The following is a 23591-nucleotide window of genomic DNA, read 5'->3' on the forward strand; positions in this document are numbered from 1 at the left end:
AGCTAATGTGTAACACAGGATGAGTCTTCATTATAGGTGATAGACTACAGCATACGGACTTTTTCCTCAGATTATCCCTAACTTTCTTAATGGTATATTGCAGTTTTCAGTCGAATTACAGTTCTACATGACAGACATTGGGGAAAACTTATTGAAATCCACAGAACTTGCCTTCACTTTCCTGGCTGACACTTGGAAGTGATCTATTCACGACTCCACATTCCTCTGTTATACTGATGTTGTCAATGGCAACAGTAGCATTTGTTGTTAGAATGGTAGCTCGTAAAATAATCTGTAAAGATAAATAAGTTAGCTCATTAAAGTGACATAATAAAAAGACATATATATATATATATATATTCCTTTATAGTTTACAACATCTGCACAGGAAGTAAATACTGCCTACCACCAACTCCAAATACCAGCCAGCAAAAACTGCAGTTGCTTCACTCCTCAGTCAGAAATTTACTCCTCAACTGTAAAAGCCAAACCTACCTTTACTTATGGAAAGTTATGCAACACAGATGACATTGCTTCAATTGAAACTGGTAAAAGCCATCAATATTTGAATGAACTGTCTTCCTGCTGGAACCATTAAAATTTATACATATTTTTAAATGAGCTATTCAGAGTTGCCAAATATAATGGTTTACAATTCCATTTAATTGTGTTCTTTAATACTATGCCTCCTGAAGTCACAATATGTGGCACAGTAAACGTAGGGATTGTAAGGATGCTTTTGTAAATACAAGGAAATATGCAGGAGATCATAAAAGGAAGTAAAGTTCAGTCATAACCTACCAATAATGAGAATTTAGTGCCCTTTCTTTTAGACCATTTTATAGGTGAGATAAAATGAAGAGACTAAATCTGGAATTTTGCTTTGCTGATTCCCCTAACAGTTCCTTTCCAAGATTTAGTAAAATATAACAGCCTGAGATCATGTAAATATAGCAGCCTGAGATCATGTAAATAGAAAATCAAACTTGAAAACTACTAATTGTTTCTGTAATCAATGTGTCAAATTGACCTATCTGTACTTCTCCTGCCTTTAGCCAACATAAGACACTTGCTCTTATGAGCAGTATTTATAGCAAATTCACTTTTTAAAAGCTACTGCACTATTGCTACCAGATTTTTATTACAGAAAGGTTATTCTAATGCATACAATAGTGAAACAATGGTGATGTTCTTTAATAGCTACATCTATTGAAAGAACTGAATGGAATTTTTTATACGATCAGTAAAGAACAGAAATTTTCTTTTTATAGATCATTATAAAAGTAAATTAAATCTAAAGGCTGAAGCACAGTAACTTTTTGAAAGCGATGTAAATTTAATTTCTAATTACCTGAAAAGGCACGTCCTCAGCTGCACTTTCTACAGGTACATTCACTTTTGTCCACTGCATATCAGGCAATCCTGAAATGTCACACAATTTTTCCAAATTTCTATCCAATGCAGTTCTTTTAAAGACAGAAAGCTGGGAATCCTGAGATAACCGGTACCAAAATCTTATCTGTTGAAAGGTTTTAGTGAAACACTTTAAAAACTGAATCAGCAATCTTCAATGAATTCAGCACCTACCCATATACATACATTGTGACACAGAAAGACATGAAAGGTCTAAACAGAGCCCTGAAATAAAAGAAAGAGATAGATAAAACTATGGCATGTTGAGGAGCAGTATTATGTCTAAAGATAAAACTGTAATTAACAGTAAAGCTTATTTTTAAAACTTTAAACTCGTATCTACCAACTGATGCAGACTGACTGATATGATCTCCCTTAACTTCTTGGCTTAGTGAGGACTTACAAACTTCTCAAAGATTGTTTTTCTTCACAAATGCTGAATATAGGACAGCTTCATAAATTATACAAAGTATGTGAAGTATATACATAAGTATGTTAATCTCAGAAGTACAAGAGCTGAGGTACTTATATGAAAGAAACCTTAACATCTTCTATTTCCACAACCAACACAAATTAAAATTATTTGAAGACACATGTTTAAAATAATCTATTGCTCTCCTGAAACAAATGGATTGAAGAAAAAACAATTACTGTAGTTGGATGAGGCTATAAAAACCTGTGCACCAAGCAGAAAATATCAGAAAACAATGAGTATCCCAGTTCACTATGCCTCCCCTGCAACAGAGTAAATCTGCTGCTTTTAATTTTTTTTTTTTTTAACTACTACCCAGATAAAAATTCAGCTGCGAAAGTTCAGCAGGGAAGAAATAAGATTTTCAAAGACTAATTTGTTTTTTCTTCCCCAAGTCCTTCCTGCTTCACACAGTGAAAGACTAAAATTTCTTCAACTGTAGATAACTTCCCTTTAAAAAACTTGAAACTTTGTGAATGGAAAATAAGAGCTGTAAAAATAGCTCTTCCCACCAAGTTCTCTGCCCATCTGCATACAATCTTATACTGTGAATCTTGCCTTTTATTTATTCATGTTGTATCAACTTCTAAACAGAGTTAAAGAATACAGACCATTCTGAGTTAATAGCCAAATGAACCTTACGTGGCTTTTTGCAAGACAACAACAAATATGAGAAAACCCATTTTAGCCTCAGGACAAACATAGATGCATGCGTTAGCCAGCTTTCAGTTAGACATGAGACAATTAAAGTCTTTTATTTGAGCAAGACAGCTGACACAATAGTCTGTACAGGTTGTGGAAAAGCATTTCATTAGGGACTCTTAACAGGAAAAACTGTCTTAGGGTAGTGGTATAATTTTTACTTAGTTTAATTTATCATGAATTAATGCAAGTTTCTAATCACTGGTTGAGCTACAGAGAAAAAAAGAAAAAACCCAGATACTTAGACACAAACTTGAGCAAACACCTTTCCTCCCCCTTCCCTAGGCCAGCTTAAATCAAACACTTAGCCTGCCCCCTTCCTAGCCTTTGTTTCCTTAGTTTTTGCTGCAGTTTATAGTCAGTCGGGCCCAATTCCTTAGGTGAGGCAACAGGTGGAGCATGTGGTTAGGCATGTGTGTAATGGTTTCTTTCTGGTGCTCCCTTCCTCTGCTCATTGCTTCTTACTCTTCCTCCCTTGCTTCAGCTCAGGGCTTTGACAGGCCACAGTCCCTCTGGGCTGTCCCCACCCCAGCATATGTTGCCTATAGCCAAAGTCCCTTGGGGGTGTCTCTGTCCCAGAACAGGTCACCCACAGCTCCAGTCCTCTCAGTCATACCTCCTCAGCATGGACCATCTTCTTCTGTGCGAATGTCTCCAGCTGTGTCCCCAACAATGTCCTCTTCCACATCTCTCCTCCTTGTTTATCCCCAATAAATCTTTTTTCTTTTTTTCTTTTTTTTTTTTTTTTTAAACAAAAAGGGAAGTAGTAGTTTTAAGAGTAGCCAGCCTCTGATAGGAGTCTTCTCTTCAATAAATTATCACATTAGCATCTCTGTTAAAGCTCTAGACTTTTAGTGAGCCAAGGAAGTTGAAGAGCAGGACTGATGAATTTGAGAACTCCTTACATTCAGATCATTGACTAATAATGTGGAAATCATCATCCATGTGGATTCACTACTTTTCACTTCTGGCCCTGAATTTCATCCATAAAACTCACCAATACACCGAAGACCCAGTATCTGCTATGTAAGAAAGGAGAGTTTCTTTTTGCTTGTGTTACGTAGTACAAGGTAGATCAGTGGTTAGGAAATAAACTTGTTACAACAGACTGTTACTTTTTAGTATCTTCTGACATCCTGGCTGGTGGGCTTGTTCTCTTAGTTTCCCAATGTTTATTTTTAAACCACGCTTGAACATCATGTAGTATATAAAATAATCCCAAGACTTTGCCAATAAATTGAAATACTTTCATGTAAATTTTTCCCCCACCAGACAGCTTAAGGAATAGAAGGCAGCAGTTATACAACCACTTTTCAAGATGAGCTGTCTGAAGAACTACACCCTAAACAATCCAGATATAAGGTTTATGTTTATCAAATAGTTTTTTAAACAAATTTGTATTTTCATTACGTAAGAAATAAAGTTTTCCTCCCTCTCTATGTCTACATGTTCTACTTTGCAATGACTACTGTGTTCATTAAAAAGCCATAAACAGAGAGCTAGGATTAGAAATTTGCTTCTACAACCCTGAAACCTTGACCTAAATGATGTTTCTTAGCTGACATCTAGAGAAAGACGCAGCTACAAGAAGCTGAAGAAAAAAGTTACTCCTAAGTTTCAATTAACCAGTCAGGCACAATATAAAACTGTTATCCCTCAACTACATTTTTTATTTTTTTTATTTTTTTTAACAACTGGAGCCAAAGAACTTGTAAAGCTATTAATAAACATAGATCTCTTTATGTAGATCCTTTTATCCTCTCAGTGGGACATCCAAGAGAGGGCAACATCTCACATTTACACTCAGAGAGCTTAACACACCAATACACATCCTAATGAGCAACCCCTACTCCTTGCTCTTTCCCAGAAATAAAAGTCTTCAGGCAAAATGTGGCAGAAAGCCAGGCTTCCAGTCTTCAAAAACACTCTTTTCAGACATGTATAGCTGGGTAAGAATTTGTCCTAGTTTTTGTTGAATCTGGGAACTTTAAATACATTCAATATGTACACATCAAAATTAAAAATGGCTTCTTCTACTGACTTTGAACTAGAGAAATGCATGTGCATCCCTGCCACATTTGTATTTATTTTGAATGGAGATCAAACTCTGCAACCAATCTAACCAGAATGATTCATTGATTTATATACCACTTGTGCCCAGCTCACCTTAAGGGGTTCTAAGATAAATTAATCTGAACCTGAAAGGTGATTAGCTACTCAGTATCAAAGTCTACAAAAGAGATATGAAACTGCCTGACCAAATGCATGGTGTGTACAAAGGCTGTTGGTATCCCAGGAGTAATGCAACATGCAGGGCTTTGATGGGATGCTGTGAGGCCTTCTGTGTTCCCTGCAGCAGCATTCTCCTTGATTTCTGCATCTATTAAATTTCCGATTCTTTGCAACGCTAAGAAGCCATGTGAACATTAAGAACTGAGAGAGTGCATTAGTGATAGCAAGGCACTGTTCTTTAAACTGTTTAAGAGGCTTCTACTCCTCATCTGGAAGTTGCAACTATTCAGCTGAGTTCTGCCTAACTCATTGATGTGCATAGTCCAAGTTAGCTACAGTTTCAAGCAAAACAGATTTATCTAAGCCAACACTTGTTTCAGACTCCTTACACTAGAAAAAAACAAGAAGCCTAGGTCCTGCTGGGATGAAATTCTGCTGTTTGTTGGTCCTTCTAAGTGCAGTTCCTTCACACATAATTTTCAGAAATGAAATTACAGTTTCTCTTCTACATTGAGTCTGAAAAATCAAGCAACCAAGCTAAATTTTATTTTGTTTCTCTGAAGCCTCTTTTTGCCACTGAACATAACAAACTTATTTTGGTGACCTTTCTCTACCTTTTCCTCTTCTTCTCTGTGACTTCTTAAATCAGGAGGCATTATGCAGTAGCAGAAGAAACATAACATCATAACTACACAACTTAGGTTCTCCCCAATTCGGTATAAGCTTTGAAAAGTTATGGAATGGAACACCAAAAAAGCCTCAGAAAAAAAAAGAAAAAAACTTATAAAAACTGTACAGCATCTATTCACTTTATTCAGTGGCCAAAGAGATAAACAAAAATACAGTTGTGAATGTTTTCTTGTATGTATATTTCTTTAATAACATGATTATATATATTTTTCTTCAAGTTCTATTTTAAAAATACAGATATTGTTGAAAATTCCAACATTCTAGTTATAAAACTGTATTTTCATATTTCATCTAAGATTTTTCTATTTTTTAGCCCTCCTGACCCATTTTTTCCAGACGGCTTTCTAGTTTCTCATATCAACTAGCTGGTTGTTTTTTGCATTCCTCTGCAGAGCCACAAGACATTTGACAAAAATAAAACATTTCAGGGTAAACTCTCAAATACTGCACTGATGAGCTTAAAAAGCATCCTCCTCAAAAAATCAACTAAAATTTAGCATGTGTCTAGAGCATGGTAGCTAATTTTCTCTCATCACACCACCATCATTAATGTATACAGCAACTTCAAACCACAAGTCTCCTGTTATGGGACACTGGATGTATGAGTGTTTCCAGCCTACAGACAAGAGCATGAATCTTCATCGGCTTTTACCCAGAAGGCAGGCTGCTCTGACTGTCAGTTGATATAGCCCTGATACTGTGGTCCAGCCAGGTGTCTCATAGCATACAAAAAACCTGAAAAGTAGCCTTAAATCTGAGACACCTGGTGGATGCTTTAGAAAGAATAATAATCAGATACAAAAATTTCGCAGCAAAGCAGTAAAAAGCCTGCCGCATCTCCCTCCTCCCAAAGAGTTAGTCTGTAACTACTTCCACTGGTATTGAAATGGAGCCAGTTCTTCAGCAGCAACCCCTGAAGCATGAAAACTAGCACATCTGTGCATCAGGTGAGTGATAGTTTACAAAGGTGGGGACAATTAATAACAAACTGTTACCTGACAGCAGGAAAGCCCAGGGGACAGTTTGATAAGGAAAGGGCTCCCTAGACGAGACACGGCCATCTTTGTGTCCATCCGATGTGATCCACTGAAGTAAATGAATGCTCCTGTAAACAAATTCAAAAAAGTATGAGAAGTAACTCATACTCAAATGGCATCTACCTCAGAGAGGTAGCTATGTGCTCCATGAGGCACATAAAGCTCATCCATAAATGCAAACAAATGAAACAGCTTTGCTGTCAGTTCAGTCTCTGTGGATAATGAGGAGAGTCTTGCCAATGTCTGTGTCGACAAAGACAAAATAGAATTGCTAAATGCTCCTGCCTCTTTCTTCTGCAATAAAATTAGTATGACTGAGTCCAAAGACGAGGAAAGATGGAGAACGAAAAAAGGGTAGTTGGGCAGCCATTGCTAAGGCTACCCTGTCATGGCATCTGCAAGCATTTAAACCTCAAAAAGTAAATACAGAGCCCTGCAAAGTTAGTTCAGATGTTGCTTCTGTGAGGGCTTTACTGTGCAGACCCACTGGGTGTATTTTTTTATCTGCCCTTTTCAGGCAAAAATCTTAATACCTCTAGCCTCCAAACAGTACAACTACTTCCCATCACCTTTGCACGGTACCCGACCACTCCCCACACAGGCTGGGGAGAGCAGAGGGACTGCAGGAGCTGCAACACAGAGCACCCTGGAGATCAAGCAGCATAGACCTCAGCTGAGATCCCTAAAGAACACTTTTTAATTGACTTAAATAATGTTTCAAACAGAATTTAGAACAAAAATTAATTTCCTTTAGGGTACAGCATTCACTCTCCGTGCAGCCCAGCCAGTTTTAAGCATGCCAACAATGTTGCAGACCATGGGAGCCAATGGAATAAGCTATATTTTCTCATGGGGTCCACAGACTTGACATTGTTGTCTGCGCTAGTGGGGATGAAAGCTTAATTAAAGATCTAATCTGAACTCTGGCAAACGAACTGCCTTTGGAATTGAACTACAGCAGATGTGCTTCAGACAAAGGTAGGGAAGGATAAACATTTTCAAGGGGCCCTAAAGCAGCATATTTTGAATGCCGTCAGTGCTGCCTTTGCTGAATACTGAGACTTTTTCATGAAAGTCTATGCAAAACAACACTAAAGGCTCAGTCTTGTTGGCGCATTGATATTACACATATTGCCTTACATCTTGGAAAATCAGCTATTGTGCTGCCACAGTCATACTCCTTAGCCATTTACTTCCCATGGATACATAATGAAGCAGAGGGTTAGGTCCAGCTCCACGTGAATAATCACATCACTTTAGCAAGGCTGGCACAAAGAGTTGACCGTTACAGCTCCTTGTACAAGCAGGCATGTCGTGCTCCACAGCGTGAGGGAAGCTCCCCTCATTGGAATGCAAGGGTACTTCAAAGGAGCCTCTTTTAATTTGCAGCTGAGGCTTTTACAGTAGCCTTGTTAAGATTTTCATTAATCAAAATTTGCTGCTGCCCTCCCCAGGAAAGAAGAGAGATGAACACTCTGTGGTACCACAAGCAATGTGTTGCAACCCAAAGGACCTCAAACTCTGGAAGCCTAATTCTTAAGCCATGATGTGGCTGTAGCGGGAACAGATGGGTACAAAACCACCTCAGAAAGACCTTTGCACTGACTTATACGGGGAATGCGTCATTAGTAGGCTTGAGAGGTGCTGCATGGCAACCTCAAGATCTCCTTGAGGCTTCAACCTGCAACAATGTATGCGAGCAAGATGTGAACTTAACTCTTAATGATTCAGGTATCAAAGCAGCTGAAGAGCAGCAGCACATAGTTCCATATGGGCTAATTTAACATGCTGCTTAGGCTGCAGAGCAGATGTTTCTATCAGCAACCTTCATTATGACCACATTACACCTCGGTTCCCACCAGCACCTAGAATAACCCACATGGGAAAGACACAGGCATGTCAGTGCCCTTCTCGAGAGCTATGACAGTTTGGAAGCTGATCCAGTGCCATAGAGACAATAAAATGAAATATTGAATAGCTTCTGAGAAAGTGAATGGCAACTTCGGTGCAGTTCATCATTTGAGGACCAATGGAAGAAAAGGTATGATTGTGTAGTTAGAATTATTATCTAGGATGCACACACATACTCATACCCCACTAGGGTTTGCCCAGGTGAATTTGTATCCTAGGATTCCTTTACCTTTGATTGCTTGAAGTGGAACACTTAATATTCCACATTCCTTTAACATGAACATGAGAGAGAAGTGTGGAGGTCTGGCTCTAAGATAATATACATAATTTTAAAAGTTTACCTTAAAGGGGTATTGGACTGCAACCCAGATTTTAAAGTAATCTAATCTCCACTGGAAGCAGTGTAATAGATACATTTTAATAAAACTGAAGTCACAGAATATTTGCTAATATGACAATTTGCTAATATTTGACAATGACAAACATGCTAGGAAGTTTTAGTTTTATGCAGTATGCTACGATAACATTTTCATTTTGGAAAAATACTTTAAAACAGACCTCTACTGGAATAAACTTTTTTCCAGCTGAATGCGTTGTATGGCAACTATGTGCTTACGGAAGATCAATGGTTCAAAGGACATTACACTCACTCTGTTTTTCCCAGACAAAACTGATTAATTTCCCTGCACTGTACAAAAAGCCACAGTGATATTTTGTCCAAATAATATTCTCAAGAACGGCCCCAGTGTGAATATTGGGTACAAAAATTCTTATAATATGTGTGAACAAAGTTAGCTATTTCAGTTCAAAAGTCAGCATCTCAAAACACTGAAGGCTGCATCAAGTATCATACATCATTGATTGCCTCCACAGAAGATGAAGTTACAAAGGCATAGTAATCAAATCACATCTAAGAAAGAACATCCCCAAAAGACTAGCTTTCTGTAATGTTACCTATGTTATATATATATATATATACACTATGTAGCAACCATTTCAAATCAGTTATCAAATCTGTCACCATTTACAATAGAAATACTTATCACAGAAGGAAGAAAATAATAAAAAAAGATATCTCACCATGTCCAGTATTAGTTGTAAGAACTCTGCTAGGGAGTTTCCTGTCAAGGGGAGCCTGTTCTTTCATTATGTGCCAGTCAGCATCACCTATGCCCAGTGGCTTCCATCCACAGAAGTCACTCTCAAAATCACATATAGTGAAATTAGCTGTTGTAAAAAGAACGACAGTAAGAGATCATAAAATCAAATTTGATGTAACAGTTTAACACCATAACTATGTATTTTGTATTTGGATGTCCAAGGAGTCTTAAAGATGTGCTGGTATGTTTCACTGAAATTCAGATTACTTAGATGGACAAAAAGTTCTAGAATACAGGGAACAGATCATGCAGTCCTTTCCCTTCTTAATCAAACCCAGACCACCTATAAGAGAATAAACTATATCATATTAACAATGAGATCTGTACACAGGCTGCTGACAGATTATGAAAGTAATATATGTTTTTTAAAAGATGAATTCTACTGGAAAGATAATTATGAATGGGGGGGGATCAGATTTATTTAGTGCTTTTAATACAATGAAAGTAAAGATAAATTAAACTTCCGCTTAATTTATTTTTGAAAATGAGATTTAATTTTATGAATTATTCAGGTCTCCTAGATATTTTTATTGCAAAGTAAAAGACTATTTTCTCAGTTGCTATGGATTAGACTTCCACTGCCTAACAGTCTCACACACTCTCATTTCTTGAGTACAATTATTTTGATGAGAAAATAGTATAATCTGATAGCTTTCTTTCCTGATCCAGAACAGCTTCACAAAGCACTACACCTCATTCTTTCAGTCACTTATCATAATTGTAAACATTACTTTTGAATTGTACTTGTCTCTTTCTAGACTTCATGGTACTTTTATCCTATCACATCAGCCTCAGACATGATTAAAAATATTACTTCAGTTTTCAGATTGTACAAAACCAAAATGACATGTACCTTTGTTGAAGTACCATGAAGTAAAGCTCTGTAGTAAAGGTTTTTCAGGTATAAAGAGATTATTTAAGCAGTTAAATCTTAAGATATTAAATAAATCACAAATATCAGTATCTTTTAGCTGGATTCAGCATATACGTTAAAATTCAATGGAGCATGCTTTCCTGTTTAGTGCAGTATAATTAGTTAAACGTGAAACTTGGTTAACTTATTAAATTACAGAATTTTCATGCTCTTGACAAGGTACCTTGTTAATTAGACTTCAATTGCTAATACATTAAGCTAGAATATGCAAATTTATTTTCAAGACTAAGCTGTTTTGCTGTACGGTAATTAATACTTAGCTAAACAGTCTTGAGAGAACTAATGTGACACAAAAAATCAAACATTCTTTGTTTAAACATCTCTTCCCTCTGGCTTCCCTAAACCCTGCAAAAGGTCTTCTGCATAAAAACCTGACTGCAGTGGCTGCATAGTACTATGCAAAAAGACATCAATGACCATGTAGACACAAAGAACCTACTCAGTTATTGCGTAGTTATTGAGGCTATACTGAGCAACCAAAAAACGTTCCTGGAAGGAAAATGCCATACCAATATTAAAATAATGGTTTAAATATGAAAAAGCAATCAGAATGGTACTAATTATTAATATTTCACAGCTCAACAAGGTATTTAGCATGGGATTTGGGGGGGGGCATGGTCAGGGGTTAATTATTTTAACTAGAGGTACTTAGGATCATGACAAGACTCTTTATCGCAGTATGAAGAACATCTTTCATGTGCTGATGACACCAGATCTGTTGTCATTTAATGTGGCTCAATATCAGGCTCAGGGTTTTTCATTTGCTCACAGTGAAAATTTGGAAATTTTCACATTTGGAAATTGTATACTAAAAGAATTGGCAAAGCAGTAAGGCTGTTATCAGACGGAGCCCATGCCTGCCCTCCATGGTCAACAAAAAGAGAGGTCTGGTGAAATCGTAATTTCTTACATTGATAGACACTAGCAGAATTTCTTCTAACACTATGGATTTAGAAAGAAATGTATGAACATCACCTTTTAGGTTGAATATACAAATGGGGCCAGGGGAAGACATGCAACATACAAAAAGGCACAATTCTACACCGAATTATATTGCCCAGTTACATTTTCAAACTTTATTCACGTCTGAACACAATTATAAAGGTAGGAAAAATATTTGTGGTGTTGTGCTTTTAGGGTTTGGGGGGGAAGGGGGGCAGGAACAAAAAAATGTGGCTCCATTTCACTAAATATTGAAATGTTAACCATGTTTTAGATGCTTTCCTTCCCCACCCCCACCCCCCATTGAACCTGCCATTTAAAATGACAACCTCTATACCAGCATCCAGTCACACAGAGGCACTGGGCCAGAGTCACTTACCAAGCCCAAGTGTTCCACCATACACAGTTTCTGGAAGCAACATTTCATTTTTAAAAGTATTAAATACGTTAGAGAACAGCTAGGCTATAAACCCAGTGAAACCCAATTGTCTGAGTTAACATGACTTAAATTTTATCCCTACTTAATTCTAAAAACTCAAGGGGTGCTTGTAAATGTTTAATCAAGCTTGAAAAAAAAGGTTCTGTGCTTTGGCTGAAACCCAAATGCAAGTTAGACAGTTACTTAGTGTATTTTTTCATTGCTCAAACATTAATAAACTTTGAGAAATGCTCCTTTCTCATTGAAACAGTGCATAATTTTTATTATTCACAGCCTTTTTCTACATTTTTTATTTGAGCCTTCAAGTGATTATAGGGAATGTTTTACTATCTATAGCTGGAAAATAAGTGACTGCACAACATACATTTTTGGAGGAGTCACACTGCAGTTATGTAAGTTAAACAGACATAAAGTATATTTATGATATATTACACCCTTCCCTACTGCACCTCTTACCATCAGAGCTTACATTTCTTTATTTCAGTGGAAAGACTTCACTGGATTCAAATTGCAGGAAGATCTCCCACATTCTGAAAGCAAACCCAATTTGTTCTCATTTTTGGACACTCATCTCTTTATAATTCAGCAAAACAGAAAGGAAATTAGAAAGGAAACAACAAACTGCATTAATTCATTTTAATAACAAGCCAATTTTTTACTTTTTTTTTTTTTTAATATGAGTGTGTTAGTATATCTCAACAAGTCAAGGAGTAAATTCTTACAACAGTCCTGCAAAAACAATGACTCCAGAATGTAACTGGGAGAAAAAATGTTCCCCAAACATCTCCTTGAATTTCAAGAAATATGTGGAGCTTACTAAAGCCACAAAATACACTACAAAGATTCTTCAATTAATATGAACCATTTTTTACAGTTTTTTTTTTTTAAAAAAAAAAAGAAACAGGAAACAAAGCATATATTCCAAGAGCACTGGGAGATTAAATGGAAAAGTTTTTTTCTGTGATTAGCTTACTCTACCTCTCCCAGCTCTTCTTGATTCTCCTGTGGGGAAAACAAAGCAGTCCTATCAGCTAGGCTGGTTTACCAGCCAATTAACATTGCTTCAGCTTTGCTAGTGTGCAACTGGATGAATCTTTTCAATCCTACTATGGCAGCTCCATCAAATGAACACAACTGGGGACACACAGCTTGTCTCTCCATCAGGCTGGTGTTTCTGGGACTAACAGAATTGAATGAGAAGAGCTGCTAGCCTTGCTCAGTGTGGCAGCACCCAAGCTCCTAAGGAATTCAGGGTATAAACTACCTGTAATGACCAGCAACCAAAGCACCTCTGTGATGCCTCTGTCATAAGTATTTTCTCATTTCTGACTGACATTTAATGTTATTTTTGGAATGGGAAGTAATATGCATATACCTTCTTACTGACCATCCGTGCACGTTCCCTAACAGTTTGTGATTAGTTTTATTTATCTAGAATTTGCTAAAGGATTCATGCAGAAAGATCACAGATGGCCATAGGTCATCTAGCCTGAACTTCTATATGTCATAATTCATTAGAACCCTCATAACATCCTAGTCCCTTAAGTGAGACGGCCTCATCTTCTGAAACTGTTCAGTTACCTTGCTTAGGGTTAAGAGACTGGTGATGTTCAGAGAATCTCATCTCGACCCTGGATCTGCAGAGGGTATGCTTACTTTAACTGTTCTGGTGAAACACAAAGGCGATGCTACACAGTGTTCATAAGAAATGAAGAAGTGAAAATATTATGTCTGTAGCTTCTTTTTTCTCCACATGTACATACAAGATTGATGGACAAATATTGACAACTCCAGACAATTAATGTGTCACAGGAAACACATAAATGCATAGTAAAACAAATGTTTCAGACTAAAAAAATGCTCTTTCTACTTTAAAGTTGAATGTTAATGAAAGGATTTGCATATGTGTTCATCCACTGTAGAAGGTTTCAAGGATTTGCAATTGTAAATTGCTATACTGTAAATGAAATGCAGTAAAAGGTACACAGCTTTAAAATTACAGAAATTTCCTTCATTTTACGTATTTTCCATTCATCAAGTATACAAATCCTATGAAACGGCTGAGAATATATAAGTTAATACTAGAGATGCAAAATTAAGATCAGAAGAGTTAAAGACAGATGTTTTAAGGAAGCTTCTAATTAGGCTAAATAGAAGGTGATGTTCTTTCAGAAACAGCTGTAGGATGTCCCACTCCACAGTCATTTTGAATCTACAGGAATGCTGATGAGTAGGCAATTTCCAGAAACACTACTGTATCGAAGTGTGGTATCACTTGAAAATAGCAAGCACTTCCTAGACTCCTCCCCAAGTTTTGCTAGGATTGCTATTTACTGATTTATTTGTGATGTTTTTCTAGTATTGTGTATGTTACATATGAATCATGTATAATAATAGTAAATATAGCGCTAGAAATATTTGTTATTTGGCATGATATTTAGTGCAGAATTTCTTTCATGTTAGGTAGGAAATAAATAAAAGACATCAGCATGATAGTGGTCTTTTTAATCCTTTAAATGGTCTGAATAACTACCTGTTTCTAATGTATTAGCTAGATTTCTATAATTTATTATCAGTTAATGTGAAATATTAAATTTAGAAGTGATCTCAAGCAAGTGGTGTCAAACTACAAGAAAAATGTAGAATTGAATACTAAAAACATTAATTTCATAATTTGTCACTTTATTAGATTGAATTCAACAAAACTACTCAAATAAATGTGGTTACTCATGTGCATGTTTCCTAAACAAGTTCCTAATTTTTCAAGACTTAAATCTCATATATTTAAATATATATTTATATAAATAAGCAGGCATAAAACAAAGTTTAAGAAGCGTTGCAAAATGTATATATTTGGTTTTGTAATAATTTTTTTTATTATGTTTAACTTGGCATGAATGGTCTTATGAGAAAGGAGAAACATTATTTTTCCCTCTCCATTACAATGAAGCAAGAAAAATCCTCAAACAAGAGGTAAATTCTTCACATTGCTAAGTCACAGCTGTTTGCCTTCATTTTCATTCAGTATGGAGATCTGTCAACTCTTTCAGTACATAAGAGTACTTCATCAAAGGAAAATACTGAGGATGTATCCAAGGACAGACGTTAAAATACCTAAAAGAATAGAGGCTAAAATATGCATTATTGTACCTGACAGGACTTTTAACTGAAAATTAATGTGAATAAATCTCGTGCACACTAAATATCATGGAGGAAAATTTCAAGATCACATGGAAAATGTACATAATGCAAGGAAAAAAGGACAAAAATAAAGGATGATTTTTCCATTAGGTCTCTTTTGTACAAGACTGCAGAAAGTGTCAGAAAGATGGGTCTTCTAAGCTGACCAAACTGCTGAAGATCTAAATTCCACCCTTAGGGTCCTCTTTCCTGAAAAGGTGTGTGAAGTTCCAAGACAGTATTCGTCATTAAAAGGGGGCAAGTTTAAAACCAGTTATTGTTATTTTAAAGATGGCTTTTTTTTTTTTTTTCTTCTCAGCCAGTATTCAGAGCAACATGCAACTGCTATGGGTCACTTATATTTTAGAAAAGCACCTTTTTTCCCCCTTTTTTGAGAGGATAAGTATACTTTTATGCCCTGCTCCAACCAAATAATACGTCTTCAACCTGTAAATACCTCACCACAGGGTGAAACACACGGTCTCTATGCCTCAGGTTCAATTGAGTATGATTTTCTTTCGATTGAGATACACTAGGAGTTTGTGGAGGATCGGTGCCCAGTAATACCAAAGTTAACTGTGAAGGCAGCAGCAGACAGTGGAGCACTAAGCAGAGCTATTGAAGAGGGTTTTGCACTGGCTATACCTCCCATCAGCCCTTGCCCCAGCACCCTAATTCTAGAGATGTCACAAAGGACAGTGTTGAGACTCCCAGACCATTCTGACCTTTCTTCTGCCAACTCTCCAGTTTTTCTGACCCATCCACATGAGCATGACAGAAGCAGTATTCTCAAAAGTGAGTCCCACTGTGATAGTTTTTTTAACTTTAAAATACCAACTATACCTAGGTTATTTGTTAACTTCTCAGTTACCCAATGCCAGTGTCCAGTGTCCAAGGCACAGTATATATACTTCCTATATAAGGAAGTATAGGGTATTTCATGCAAAATATAATTGCCTGTAAGTGTTTAGGGTTATCTTTAATTTCACTTTGTGTAGTACTATTAACAGCTACCCTTCAACTGGGACAATTATTTTTCATCCTCCTTTTAAACCTTAAAATTATTCTCCTATATTCCCAGTCATTATTCACCACAATTTTCTCACATTGTTACTGAAAAGGGAACACTAAATTGCTGAGAAAAAAGCCAATTTTTAAAGTACTGTTCAATTTCATTCCATTCCTCCTCCTGAAGAGCATGAGAGTACTCTCTGCACTCCTACCAGCAAACACGCAGAGCTAGCAGCATAGGGTCAAGTCTTGTAAAAAAGGAAAACAGATCTCTCAGAGGGAGCCCCTATAGACTTTAATGTTGGCTTAGATTTCACCTAGAAATAAAACATTATAAACCTTCCTATTTAAAATGTTATTGCAGTATTACTTGTTGCATGTTACTTGTTTCAGAGATGGCTCCTGCACTGTTATTTAAGTAACTGAAAAGATTAAACACAGATTTAAGTGTTACTACCACAGACATACAGGTGTACACTGTATAATATTCATTTTAGAAATGACAGGGTCTCTAAAGCTACTTTCACATGGAGATCTAAAATGTTTTAGAACTGTTATAGACATCTTCAGTAATTTTAATTATTTTCTTTTACTCTTAACTGTACAGTGGAAACTGTGGGTTCTAAGCAAATTTACCTTCAACTGAAAGTATCATGAGTAACATGTAGCTTCTGAATCGTAGCCAATTTGTATGGTGATTTGTATCACCATGCAAGTATCATGTCACCTAATGCATTTTCTGACAACAGCTAACAGAGGTCTAAATTAGAAAAGAATTCAAACAACAAATCCTAAGGCAGATTTCAGTCCTACTCAAATTAGAGAAGTAGAGGTTATAAATATTTTATATAGGGAATATAATTAAGCAAAAATATGCAAAATTTTGCATTTCTGCAGGTACTTGAAAAATTGCTGCCTGGATTCAAAACATATTCCAATGGGAATAGAAAGCAATGAGAAGAAGAAAAATGCATGACAGAAAATGTTATGAACATAGTCACTAACCTGTGCATCATTAAATACTCTGGGGAAAAGAAGCCATATAAATAATAATTTTTCTAGTCAGAGCTTGAATAGACCTCTTTAGGTTTCACAAATACTCTTCAGCACGCTGTCTTTCTAAAGCAATGAAATTTACTTACAGCAGGCTGCTGGATCCTCATCGCTGCCATCAGAACAATCTAGGTGACAGTCACATGCTGATCCGGGCTCTGTGGACTGCCCATTAGTGCAGGTGAATTTTTCTGAGGAGCAGAAATTGGATGGCTCTGATGGTGTAGCATCCAAGAGCTGGATGCTATTCAGACAGATGAAACCTTCCCTGCTCTGGAGCGTTCCTTTAAACATAAGCTGTGAAATGTTACAGTTAAAATATTTGCATTGACAGACAACAGCGAGAAACTGATTTTTATTTATATAAAACAGTAATGTTCTATGTGTAAAAAGTACTGCATACTTTCCATTACAAAACCATGACAAATTTTGAAGCAGCAGCTGAAGTTTTGTATGACGATCTCAGGTTGACATTTCTGAAAATTTTCAGCTAAAATAGTTTGACAAATTCCAAGAATGAAGTAAAAACCTATTTTAAAGAAAAATTCCTAATCTCATAACTGTTTGGCTAAAAAGTTGCAGTGCCCCTGTGTTTTAGAAGAGCCACCTGGAATGTAATGTCCTGAAGTTGGCTTCTGCTCTGAAATCTCTTCAGAACCTCATTCTGCAGATGCCCAAGACAAAATTTTTTCAAGCATACTCACAGTTGAATAAAATGGGTTAGGAACTGTCCTTGGAGACCAATTGGCACAGCATAGCTTAACAACAATACCTATTTCATCACTTAAGATGAGAAGGCTGCATCCAGGCTATGCAGTGGGATTGGTATCTGACTGCTGGTAACCTTTGAACTGTTCCAGGAACTTTCTGGGAGACGGCAAGCTGCTTGTGTCAAAACCTTGCTGGGGACCATGCTAATGTTTTTACTGCATGGACTATCACTTGCTAATCTTGGGCCTGTGCCCTGGCCCTGCTTATTTTACTGTTATTGGCATAGAGATTCAAGGAACATTTCTCTCTGTGACAGTTTCCTTGCATTGACCAGACTTTACACAAGCTGATTTACAGCAATGAAGTTTCAGAACACCTCTTGCTCCTGACCACTGTGGAGCCTGGATCTGCTGGGTCTCAAAGCAAGGAGTTATCCTACTCCTGCTCTCCAAGTCTTTTTCAGCTGTGCTAAAGCAACAATCAGGAGGAAACAAGCTTGGATTCATCAGAAAGATGAAGACTGCTATGAATGAAAGCACTGATAGAGAAGAGCAGGAGCTGAGGGAACAAATAAAAAAATTGAATTGTGGGTTTGGACAAACTGGGACATGATCAGAGCCTAAGTCTCAGAAAACAATGTTGATAATGCACTGGCATTTTTAGTTGTTGCTGGGTAATGTTCATACTAAGTCAAGGACTTCTCAGTTTCTTGGGCCTTGCCAGCCAGAGGGCTGGAGGGACACAGGAAACTGGGAGGGGACACAGCCAGGACAGCTGACCTGAAACAGCCAAAGAGGTTCATACCATGGGACATCATGCTTGGTATATAAACTTGGGGGGATCGTTGCTCGGGGACTGGCTGGGCATCAGTCAGTGGGTGGTGAGCAGTTGTACTGTGCATCGCTTGTTTTTCTTTCTCCCTTTTCCTTTGGTTTTTATCCTTTTCCCCACCTTTCCGTTATAACATTATTATTATTGTTGTTGTTATTATTACTATTATCACTGTTGTTATTGTTATTATTATTACGGTTTTATTTTATTTAAATTATTAAAATATTTTTATCTCAACCCTTGAGTTTTCCATTCCTTTCCAATTCTCCTCCCCATCCCTCCGGGTAGGGAGGAGTGAGCAAGCGGCTGCGTGGTACTTGGTTGCTGGCTGGGGTTAAACCATGACAGACAGGCAACAACAGGTATTTATAACCTACTAGCTTGCTGAAAGGCGTTCATTCTAATATATATCAAAATGTCAATTCCTGCAGCAGGCTTAGTCCTTGTCCATTCACAAAGATTACATTTTCAGCTGATTGCTGAGACAGTGAAATATGAATGTTATTTACAGTATTACGAAAAATGAAAGTAGATGTAAAATTTACGAAAGTAAATGTAAAATTACTTAAAATAGACACTTGTAAATTAATTTAAGAATTAAGTAGTTGCAACTTTGCATTCTTTTCTATGCCTGAAAATTCCAGGGGAAGGTATTCTCTCACTTTTCTGGTTTAAATAATTTCACTGAAATCCCACAAACATCATTCACATCATCTCACTTAATTACATTTATATTTAAATGAGTTAGTAATACCTGAGATGAACTCGGGTGGCTAACTAAAATATGGTGAGATCTGTACTCATTTTCTTGCATGTTATTAAAGACCAGAAGCTTCAACATGTGATACTTATGTAGAGGTTTTGTTGAGCTATAACCAGAGCTTCCTTCATATCAAAGCAATGAAGAACAGCAAAACCTTCAGGGTATGTATAATTTTAAGGAATTTTTTAGTTTCCTAGAAGCTTTATAAACAATAAGGTAAAGCATGTTCAAAAATTGAGCACATGCCTTTTTCACCCATACCTTTAATTTTTCTAGCCCTGTTGGTAGCTGTATATCCATTTTGACCCATTCCTCCTTAGTCATGACGTTGGTTTCCCAGAAGACATATTCCTCCTGTAAAATGTAGCATATGATATTATAAAGATAATTTGTGTTACTCTATAAATTATCAAAACCATTCTTTTGTCCTCTATCTTTTCATATCCTAGCCAAATGACCACCATATAGAAAGTTGCTCGGTATGAGGAAATAGAGTTTCACATGTTCATTTGCAATCTCTGCACTGAGCTCTATAGGAGAGAGGGGAAAGACAAGACATGTTTACTGTGATTAAACAGGCTAATAATGTAATTATCAAGAGTCAACTTGGTAGAATTAAAGTGAATTAATATGCAAATTAAGCCATGTTATTGCTGAATTTAACAATATGTTTCCATGGTACTCTCTACATTATTTCTTTTTCATGAATAACTGCTTATATTATGTTGTGTTATGATTAGACTTAGTTTTCTTAGAACTGAATTTAGGGTCTGTCAAAATGACACAAGCAACTTTGCTAAATTTTTATTTTTTTTTTATCTGTAAAGCAAGCAGACAGAGTACTATCTAACAGGTCCTAGTCATGTTCTGAGTTACTTCAATCCCCATTTTCACTTCACCTCCTAAGGATAACAGCAAGGGTGCCAAATATGGTAAAGCTCCCTTTATGCAAGCACTTCAAGCCCTTTTTGATTCAATAATATGACCAAAACCAGCTCATGCTCATTCGGCTTCTGGTCATGATCCTGGAACATGCTGAGGCCAGTATAAAGAAAAGAAATGCAGCATTGTGAACTTCATATACTTAAATAAAATTTTTTCCAAGAATCAGCTCCAAAATAGAGCAAAACCAGAAAGACGGGGGAAATGCAGGAAAAGTTAATATAGGCTATACATACAAACAGACCTACCATTACAAGTATCAATAGTGAGACCCCTTTTAGGATACTGTGCAAAGTACTGGTCATACCTTTCCCACAGAGTGTTACAGAATTAGACACAGTTCAGAAAAAAATAAGAAGCTATATAAGAGAAGTGGAAAGTCTCTTGTATGGAGAAAAACTTAAAAGATAAGAACAGTTGACCTTAAAGGAGATGAATAAAAGGGGATATGATAGGTATGTGAAATGTTATCAATAATATAGACAAGGACAGTTATGCTTTCCTGTGCCTTGCAATATAAAAAGGAGGAAGATACTGTCTACTGCTTGATAGACTGAGAGGTCTGAGTCAGCAGAACACTGGTATGATTTGTGACGAGTAGCCGATTACTTACGCCCTTTTTCTACCAAGGCTTCAACTGTTATATTAACCAAGCTGGAAGACTAAATCTCTATTGAGTGTGTCTGAAGATCTGTTTCAGAAAACTGCAAGACAGGGTCAAGCCATTACCTTAATTCCAAAAACTAAATGACATGAAAGATCAAATCTGGATAAACAACATGACATACTTGTTTTCAGAAATAAAAGTCAGATGTGAGTTTCCACATGAGTATATAAGTATGTGTCAACTTGTTCTTGGAATAGATATTCAGCAAAAGCCTTTCAGTGCCAAGGACACTTCATTCTGTGTAAAACTTGTTTCATTTTGCTAAATAATTCAGCTTCTGAAGAAAATCTATTAGCCTGCAACAGCCACATATAAGACACAGAAAAGGATGATGTACTAGGTTCCATACTGCCTGACAAGTTAAAACCACAGCCTGTGCTCAAGTGTCTGCTTTTAGAAATATTTCAGTTAATGAATTCCCACACATGTACATATACAAACCCTCCAAACACATTTGTATACCTTGTGGGAACACTCTGCGTTTGCTGTTTGCTTGATTGGATTTATCTGAATTCTATAATTTTGTTCACATTCAATTAACACCTTAGATACCCATCCCCATGACCATCTTTCTCCCAGATTTATTTTAAGAAAAATGGCTTGGAGCAGTAAACTTGAGTGTTCTGTGCATGTGCTAGTATCCAGACCTTCTAGGACTGTTTTTTTACACAAAAAGCTGTAAATCACCTCAGATGCATCAGCTTTTTTAATTGGCTATTGTTCCATGCAACAGGCATTACCCTCTGATTTCATACAGCTCTAATAAGCCAATAATATTATTTCCTTTCCTCACAATGTTTTCTCTATAGTATTCTCACTGTTTGCTTCCACCTCTTTGTTACAAATGAGTTAATCCCTCTAGCACATTCGTTGCATCCCTAGCATTCTTTTAAAATGCTGAATGTATTGCTTTTCCAGTACTTTCCCTCAACATTTATTTTGGTGGTGCAGGGGAGCAGCTGCTCAAAATACCTTCACTCTATTCCCCTTATTGTGATACATTACTATCTGTAAAAAAATGTTTGTAAAGCTAAAATGGGAAATATTTTTTTCTTTTTCCTGCAATGTTTGGTTATGTTTTCGTTTGGGGGTTTGGTTTGTGGTGGGTTTTTTTTGAGATAATGCTACTTAGGTTTAAAGGATGGAAGAGACAATCATGACTTTTTCTTATCAGCTCCATTTATAAAATACAACTTTTTTTCTTTTTTTTTGACACTTCCCTACAGATACAGTCAGTGCTGTGCAACTGTACAATGTGCAATGATGCAAATGTGCATCATTTAAGAGAATAATTTGGAACAAATGCTTATTTGTTCCCCCACAATGATTAATGGATCACCTTTAACTACTTGCATGGTTTTTTAAGCGTTGCTGAACACTTAAAGAAATTTTAGTGCATTAGGGTAAAAATATACTGGCACATATCATCATCAGTTGAAATGTTCTTTTATTGTTTAATTTCTATCTGTTTTGTAATCCATACAAGATAAAAAACTAAGAAGATAGAAGGAAGAAGTGTAAGTCCATTACTTAATAGGAGGAATGAGCAAGTAATAAATGGCCAATGATACAACTGAAGTGAACATTATCTTCTTTAGTTTCAGTTTTCACAGAAAAGTTTAAGGTTTCGCAGACAGTGAGTAGAGATTTAATATTATTTATATTTTGTGACTAAGTTAATATTGCGAAGTGTGAATGCAAACATGGACCAAAATAGAAAAACAATTATTACAAATACATGTAAGCCAGAAGTACTGAAACTGGCAGGGAGTCGGGAAGTTTTAAGTACAGGTTACATAATGGAAGGAATATCTTACTGTCAAAAACTAACTGAGAACCCGAGAGGAATGTGTGGGAAACTAGAGAACTGAGAGAACAAAGGGTATATATTACAGTTAAGGGGAAAATACAGACTATGCAATTATAGCCAATCATCTGAACAACTCCCAAGACACTGGAACAAATTGCTAACAATAATCTTGTAAGCAGCTAAAGAATTAGAAAGTGAGAAACCTACATTAGCTGCTTCTGATGAAGAGCAAGTCATGTTCAGCCAGCATAATCTTTTTCTTTTCATTGTAAACAGACTTGAAAAAGTAGAAATTACTTTACTTTCTTAAGGCTTTTAACATAATCTCATAGGACAGCCTGTAAGCAAACTGAGGAGATTTGATGCAGATGGAATTACCGTAAAACAGGTCTACAAGTGAGTGAACAAATAGGAGTGCAACCTTATTTGGAAGAGGAGTTGTCTGTCAAACTAAAAGAAAATTATAATAGGGCTCTGCAGAAGTCTCTTGCAGGGCCTGACATAATTACAGTGCTGACTGGACAGTGGAATGAAAAATAAAATTTAAAAAAATGCGGATAAGACTAAATTGGGAGGAAGTACAAACATTCTGAAAGAAAATATTAGAATTTAAAATCATCTCAGTATACAAAAACCACTTTCAAACCAATAATACGAAGTTCAAATAAATATGAATCACAGTTAGGAAATA

At 36.5% G+C, this 23591-nt stretch overlaps 1 protein-coding gene across 1 annotated transcript in view; it reads right to left on the reverse strand.

Annotated features, from left to right (window-relative positions):
* Positions 1-23591, reverse strand: part of MALRD1 (MAM and LDL receptor class A domain containing 1) — a 282516-nt gene that overhangs the window by 233158 nt on the left and 25767 nt on the right. The window contains exons 8-13 of the mRNA XM_037383834.1: positions 19743-19835; positions 17266-17473; positions 9538-9684; positions 6505-6614; positions 1352-1519; positions 172-292 (exon numbers count right to left, since the gene is read on the reverse strand). Coding sequence (XP_037239731.1) covers positions 172-292; positions 1352-1519; positions 6505-6614; positions 9538-9684; positions 17266-17473; positions 19743-19835 — 847 coding nt within the window. The remainder of the gene's footprint in view (positions 1-171; positions 293-1351; positions 1520-6504; positions 6615-9537; positions 9685-17265; positions 17474-19742; positions 19836-23591) is intronic.

The sequence above is a fragment of the Falco rusticolus genome, chromosome 4, assembly GCF_015220075.1.
Source record: "Falco rusticolus isolate bFalRus1 chromosome 4, bFalRus1.pri, whole genome shotgun sequence".
NCBI classification, from domain to species: Eukaryota; Metazoa; Chordata; class Aves; order Falconiformes; family Falconidae; genus Falco; species Falco rusticolus.